The sequence below is a fragment of the Ammospiza nelsoni genome, chromosome 28, assembly GCF_027579445.1.
Source record: "Ammospiza nelsoni isolate bAmmNel1 chromosome 28, bAmmNel1.pri, whole genome shotgun sequence".
Taxonomy (NCBI): domain Eukaryota; kingdom Metazoa; phylum Chordata; class Aves; order Passeriformes; family Passerellidae; genus Ammospiza; species Ammospiza nelsoni.
Window position 1 is genome coordinate 3109724 of NC_080660.1, and position 7400 is coordinate 3117123.

The window sequence follows — 7400 nt, forward strand, 5'->3', positions numbered from 1 at the left end:
CCAACACCTGGAGATGGAGCCCAGGGTGTCACCAGGAGTTGGAGATGGAGCCCAGGATGTCACCAGGAGTTGGAGATGGAGCCCAGGATGTCACCAGAACCAGAACCTGGAGCCCAGGGTGTCACCAGGACCCGGTGATGGAGCCCTGGATGTCACCAACACCTGGAGATGGAGCCCAGGGTGTCACCAGGAGTTGGAGATGGAGCCCAGGTGTCACCAGGATGTGGAGATGGAGCCCAGGATGTCACCAGAACCAGAACCTGGAGCCCAGGGTGTCACCAGGATGTCCCCAGTGTCACCCTGCTGCACCCTGCCACACAGAGAGCAGGAAATAAAGAGCCAGAGGCATGGAAAATTATCAGAAACGTGTATTTTTTTTTCTTTTTAATAGTAAACCTCTTTACAACAAATATAGTGAAAGAGTTTCCAAACAAAACTCATAAGAATTTCTCATGGTAATTATTATTATTATTATTATCATCATTTTTTTAATATATTTTTTTCTCCTTATTGTGGAATATACAATAACGCATCACCATACAGCACAAAAAAAGGAATATTGAAAAAACGAAAATCGACGTCTCAACCACGTGCTGCAGTCCCTGGGAAGGAGCCACTGATTGTCAAGGGAGGAGGGAGGGAGGGAATGGGACAGGGCATGGGGGGGTTCCCAGCCAGGCCAGACCCCGAGGGTGCAAACACTTCAGAAAAGGTGGAATTAGCTGAAAATCGCGGTTAAAACATCACAAATTCTCGAAATAATCCCTCCCTCCCCTCCCGGGGCCGGTCCCGCTGCTCCTGCCCCGGTGCCCAATCCCTTGACTCGCACACACACCCACACACACCCACACACACGGCTGGAGGAGCATCAGGAAAAAAAACAGGTTAAAAATATATATATATTTATATATATATATATATTATAGATACAGTTTCTCCCTTTTTTTTTTTTGTTTTTTTGTTGTTTTTTTGTTGTTTTTTTTTTTCCCTTTTAAATTGCTTCTCAAAACAATAAATAGAACTCCTCGGGGGTGGGGAAGTGCACATCCTGGTTTGTTTCTACCTGTGCAGCACCCTGGGGGGAGGATGCAGAGCTGCCTGTGCTGAGCAGGGACATCCAAGGAACCATCACACAGAGAAGCTGACTGGCGAGGGGCATTTAGGATTTTTTTTTTTTTTTTTTTTTTTTAGTGCATTATTTGAAGGTCTATTCTATTTTACAAAAGGTTTTGCAGACAGCCCAGAGTTTGCTAACACCTACGTGCTTAACTGAGCTATGGGGAGCAAAGGGAGGCTGTGGGGGACAGCAGAGGGAGCAGCAGATGGTCCCCACTTCTCCAGCATCTCTGATTTGCCTGCAAATGCTTGGAAAGGGCCGTGGGGAGGAGGGGAGTGGTGGCCCAAGGTGGCCTTGGGGATGCCAGGAGCCCATGGAGAGCTTGGGGACGTTCCTGCAGCTCTGCAGAGGGAGGAGCTGCGCCAGTCGCAGGCAGCAGCAGGAAAATCTCATTCTGAAAACCCATCTGAAGTGAAAAATCCCGCTGTGACCCCCAGCACAATGCTGGGGTGGGTGTGGGAGCTGGGGGGAGACACGGCCACTCACCCCCACCCAGGGATGGGGAGATTGCAAATCCCTCAGTTCCCAAAAACCTTCCCAGCCTGGGGGATATTGCAAATCCCTCAATTCCCAGCCAGGGGAGTATTATCAATCCCTCAATTACCCCAAAAACCTTCCCAGCCTGGGGGATATTGCAAATCTCTCAATTCCCAGTTTGGGGGATATTGTCAATCTCTCAGTCCCCAAAAACCTTCCAAACCTGGGATGAGGATATTGTCAATCTCTCAGTTCCCAGCCTGGGGGATATTGCAAATCCTTCGTTCAAAAAAACCTTCCCAGCCTGCGGAAAATTATCTATCCCTCCATTCCCCCAAAATTTGCCCAGCCCAGGGGATATTGCGAATAACTCAGTCCACAAAAACCTTCCCAACCTGGGAATATTGTCAATCCCTCAGTCCCCAAAACCTTCCCAGCCTGAGGAATATTGCAAATCCTTAGTTCCTAAAAACCTTCCCAGCCAGGGGATATTGTCAATCCTTCAGTTCCCAAAACCTTCCCAGCCTGGAAGGTCTTCCACAATCCCTCAGTCCCCAAAAACCTTCCCAGGGATGGGGATATTGTCAACCCCTCAGTTCCTGCCACCTTCCCAGCCCGTTTAGAGCTGTTTTGGCACAGCCTGAGCCACACCACCCTCTTCTGGTTTAATCCCAGCACATCCCAAACAGGCAGAGAACGGAGCTCAGGAGGAAGATCCTGGGACGAACCCGGGGTTTTCCCTGGCTGGGGAGAAGAGGGGAGCTGGAACCACCCTGCTCACTGCTCCAAGGTCCTGATTCCTGCTCAAACCACGGCAGAGACCCAGAGCATCCCTGCCTAGCTGGGACATCTTCATTAAAAGCACTCCCGGGTGTGCTGAGCTCCCCAGAGACATGGGGGTGTTGGGAACCCTGGCGAAAAACAGCCCTGGAATGGAATACATCCCAATATCCCACTGCTGGATCCCAATAACCCACTGCTGGATCCCAATAACCCACTGCCAAGTGGCTGCTCCTGGATCTGGGACATGGAAATCTGGGGAAAAGCAGCCCTGGAATGGAATATATCCCGACATCCCACTGCCAAATGGCTGCTCCTGGACCTGGAATTGAATATATCCCAATATCCCACTGCTGGATCCCAATATCCCACTGCTGGATCTGGGACATGGAAGTTTGGAGAAAAGCAGCCCTGTAATTGAATATATCCCAATAACCCACTGCCAAATGGCTGCTCATGGGTCTGGGACATGGAAATTTTGGGGAAAAGCAGCCCTGGAATGGAATATATCCCAATATCCCACTGCCAAATGGCTGCTCCTGGATCTGGAATTGAATATATCCCAATATCCCACTGCTGGATCTGGGACATGGAAATTTGGGGAAAAGCAGCCCTGGAATTGAATATATCCCAATACCCCACTGCTGGATCCCAATATCCCACTCCTGGATCTGGCACATGGAAATTTGGAGAAATTGAATATATCCCAATATCCCACTGCCAAATGGCTGCTCCTGGACCTGCAATTGAATATATCCCAATATCCCACTGCTGGATCCCAATATCCCACTCCTGGATCTGGCACATGGAAATTTGGAGAAATTGAATATATCCCAATATCCCATTGCCAAATGGCTGCTCCTGGGCCTGGGACATGGAAATTTGGGGAGCAGGGACCTCGGGGAAGGGGTGCAGGGGAAGAGCCAAGAGGGTTAAACAAGAAAATCGCTGTACAACTCAGCCATGTCCAAAGTCAGTATTATTACAATATACTCTGACAAAAATATAATTTCATTTCATATCAATACAACAAAAAAAAAAAAAAAAAAAAAAAACAAAAACAAAAAAACAAACAAAAAAAAACAAACAAACAAGAAAACCCCCCAAACCAGTTTTCTGTACTGTTACCATTGCTAACAGATTGAAACTCGCTATTTACAGTTACAGTAGCCAGGTAAAATACTACAGGTGAGAGACCAGAGAGAGGAGGGGCAGAGGGACAGAAGGGAGAGAAAAATCACCAGGGAAAAGGGGAAAATAAAGGGGGAAGGCCCTTTTACATCCCAAATGTGGCTTCCTGCTTTGGACAAGGAAGGGTGGTGGATGGAGGTAGTGAAAACATAATACTTGGTTTGTGGGTCTGGTTGGGTTTTTTTGTGGAAAAGAGGAAAAAAAAAAAAAAAAAGAGAGAAAAGTGAAGTGAGAGGGAAAAGTGGAATAAAGAATGAACTTGGGAAACCAGAGCAAACCTTCAGCTGAAGCTCACTGTTAGACACAGCCCAGGAGAGGTGGATGGGGATGAATTTTCACCACTTTGGGTGATGAAAATCCCCAAAACATCCCCAAATTGTGCCCCCAGCTGGAGGGATGGGAGGCAGGATGTGGCAGAGCTGAGGAGGGGCTGGGAAATGCTCCTTCCTCAGCAGATGGATGCTCTCCCCTCTCCCCAGGAGGGCAGAGGGGACCCCCAGAGCACCAAGTGCCCCTCAGCCCAGCCAAGCCTTGTCTCCAGAACTGGTGACAAACACCCCAATATCCCAATTCACACCCAAAGTGATGGGGGGAACCCCCCAGACAAGCATCACAGGGGGAGGAAAAAGCGTAGGAAGTGAAATTTTCAAGGAAAAGGTGCGGATGTTTTTTTGTGAATTTGCTTTTTCCTTGGTTTGCTGAAATTATTCTGGAGAGGAAGAGGGAAGTGAAAAGGGGGAAGGAAAAGGAAATCTTTTCTTTCTCTTTGCCCCATTTTCCCCCAGGCCCATCACCACCAGCTCTGGATTTAACACTTCCACTGCCCCCAGACCCCAACCTGGCAGTGGCCTCAGACACCCCACAGCATCAAACCCCTCCCCAAGGGACCCCCAGAGTGTCCCTGCCATAACCACAGCCCCCATGGGGGTTCAGGTGCCCCTGACACCCCCACAGCCACTGCCAGCCTGCCCCAGCACTGAGCTCTTCATTCAAACACCCTGCACAGCCAGGCTCTGTCCCTGTCCCTGCACAGCCAGGCTCTGTGCTACCACCAAACAACCCCCTGAGCAGGCGTCACCCTGTGCACGTGCTGACCACCTGATTCCAGCTGACCATCCCATCCCAGCTGACCACCCAACCCCAGGTGATCTTCCAACCCCAGCTGATTCCAGCTGACCACCCAACTCCAGCTGACCACGCAACCCCAGGTGACCACCTGATTCCAGCTGCCCATCCAACCCCAAATGACCACTCCATCCCAGCTGACCACCCAACTCCAGATGACCATCCACAACTCCAGCTGATTCCAGCTGACCACCCAACTCCAGTTGACCATCCAACTCTAGCTGACCATCCAAACCCAGCTGATTCCAGCTGACCACTTGATTCCGGCTGACCATCCAACTCCAGCTGACCACCCAGCCCCAGGTGACCATTTGAGCCCAGCTGACCATTTGGGCCCAGCTGACCATCCAACCCCAGCTGATTCCAGCTGACCACTCCAACTCCAGCTGACCATTTGAGCCCAGCTGACCATCCTGCCTCAGCTGGTTCCAGCTGACCATCCAACTCCAGCTGACCACTCCAACCCCACCTGACCACCTGATTCCAGCTGACCATCCAACTCCACCTGATTCCAGCTGACCATCCAACTCCAGCTGATTCCAGCTGACCATCCATCCATCCCAGCTGACCACCCAACCCCAGCTGACCATTTGAGCCCAGCTGACCATCCAACTCCAGCTGACCATCTGATTCCAGCTGACCACTCAACCCCAGCTGACCATCCAACCCTAGCTGGCCACTCCACCCTAGGTGACCATCCAACTCCAGCTGACCATTCAACCTCAGCTGACCATCCAATTCAAGCTGACCACTCCATCCCAGCTGACCATCCAACTCCAGCTGACCATCCAACTCCAGCTGACCATGCAATTCAAGCTGACCATCCAACTCCAGCTGACCACCCAACCCCAGCTCACCACCTCCAGAGCCCCCAGAGCAGGCACGACCACCCCCACAGGTCCATCACCATCCTCACTGCTCCCAGGCAGCATTTTAGGCCCCTTTTAGTGCCCTTCCCACTATTTTAGGTGCTATCCTTCATTTAGGGTCCTGCTCCAACCCCAAATCTCCTGCAGGGCTGGGCAGGTGATTCCCACCCCATCCTACTCCTACAGCTGCCAGCAGCAGCATCACCTGAGCCACACCCTGGGAACTTCTCCCTTCTTCCTCCCTTCATCCTCCTCCTCCTCTCTGCACACACCACGGCCATCCCAGCCCATGGCAGAGCTCTGTGCCCCCCAAAGGATGAACCCCACACCGGAACACAGACCCCAAAAACGGGCACAGAGACTCCAAAAATGGGCACAGAGACCCCAAAAATGGGCAAAGACACCCCCAAAATGGGCACAGAGACCCCAAAACCCGGCACAGACACCCCAAAAAAGGGCACAGACACCCCAAACCCCAGCTTTGCCAAGCCCTGGGAAAGACCAGCCTCCCCAGGCCGGGGGTCACAGCCCCCCTGTGCCAGCCTCCCCGGCTCAGCCCCCTGGCACCCCTGGCACCCCGCGGGCAGGGGGCCGTGCCGCTGCCCCCACCCCGCCTTACCTGGGCTCAGGTGAGGGCTGGAGCATCCACAGAGAGAGAGTTTTAGAAGGTAAAAGATCAGAAACAGACTTTGGTTAAGTAACCACACGTTTAGAAAGGAATATATCAGTTTGGAAACATCTCAGTGCATACTTCTTATATGAAAATATACACAAATGTATTTCATTCTCCAAAAAAGGAACAATTAAAAACAAAAGCAAACTAGCCCAAACACAATATATTAGCTGTTTTTTTGTTGGTTTTTTTTTCTTTTTTTCTTGTTGTCATCCTTTAAAATCTTTAACGCTACACTTTGTTCAGGTTACACTTTTTTTGTCTTTTTTTTGGTTTTTTTGTAAATGCTTTTTTTTTTTCTTCATGCATTTTACACCTTTATAGCCTTTGAGAATAAATAAGCTCCATTTTGCTTCCACATCTCTAAAAACTGCAGCATTTTAACTATTGTCATTTAAATCGTGCAATTTTTTTTTTGCAACACCCCTTTTTAAAAAATGGAAAATATATATATATATTTTAAAACTAAACCCTATACAACGCAAAAATTCCAAATTAAAAAAAAATTATACACAATTGTAACTGTCAACAGTACAGATGAGCACGAGAAATAAAATTAGATCAGAAACATATTTATAGAAGCACAAAGGAGGGTGTTGGTTTCTTAGATTGTCATTCTTCTCGTTGTCTTTTGAAAATTAGGAGGAGTTTACCAGATACTACAGGCTGGGGGAGGGGGGAAATAAAGGATAATGACCTGGACAAAAAAAACCCAATAGAATATAATAATAATAAAATAACCCCAAGCCCCCAGCAAAGTGAAGACCCCGACAAACAGCCCCCAAACCCTTTCACTGTGATGTGAGGCCAACGGCGTGTCTGACCTGGGCATGCCCACCTCCCCATGAGCCTGGCACAGCCCAGGGGTGTGGGTGCCAACCCAGAGCTGGACCTGCCCCTGGCACAGCCCAGGGCTGGACCTGCCCCTGGCACAGCCCACAGCTGTATCTGCCTGTGGCACCAGAGCTATCCTAGCCCCGGCACAGCCCAGAGCTGTTGGTACCAACCCAGAGCTGTACTTGCCCCTGGCACAGCCCAGAGCTGTACCTGCCCATGGCACCAGAGCTGTACCTGCCCCTGGCACCAGCCCAAAGCCATCTTTGCCCCTGGCACCAGAGCCATCCTTGCCCTGGGCACAGCCCAGAGCCATAGGCACCAACTCAGAGCT

The 7400-nt window shown here is 50.2% G+C and overlaps 1 protein-coding gene across 3 annotated transcripts; it reads right to left on the minus strand.

Moving 5' to 3' along the window:
* Positions 1 to 355: 355 nt before the first annotated feature.
* LOC132085142 (uncharacterized) lies at positions 356 to 6040 on the minus strand. 3 transcript variants are annotated; one of them, XM_059490520.1, is made up of 3 exons: positions 5371 to 6040; positions 1731 to 5316; positions 356 to 1650 (listed from the first exon to the last, which is right to left on the minus strand). In XM_059490520.1, the coding sequence occupies exon 2, from the start codon at positions 3217 to 3219 to the stop codon at positions 2260 to 2262; it is 960 nt and encodes a 319-aa protein (XP_059346503.1). In that variant the 5' UTR covers positions 3220 to 5316; positions 5371 to 6040; the 3' UTR covers positions 356 to 1650; positions 1731 to 2259. The 3 variants fall into 3 exon arrangements, with proteins under 3 accessions (XP_059346503.1, XP_059346502.1, XP_059346501.1); XM_059490519.1 differs by having other exon boundaries at positions 1731 to 5070; positions 5136 to 6040; XM_059490518.1 differs by having other exon boundaries at positions 1731 to 6040.
* Positions 6041 to 7400: the final 1360 nt, after the last annotated feature.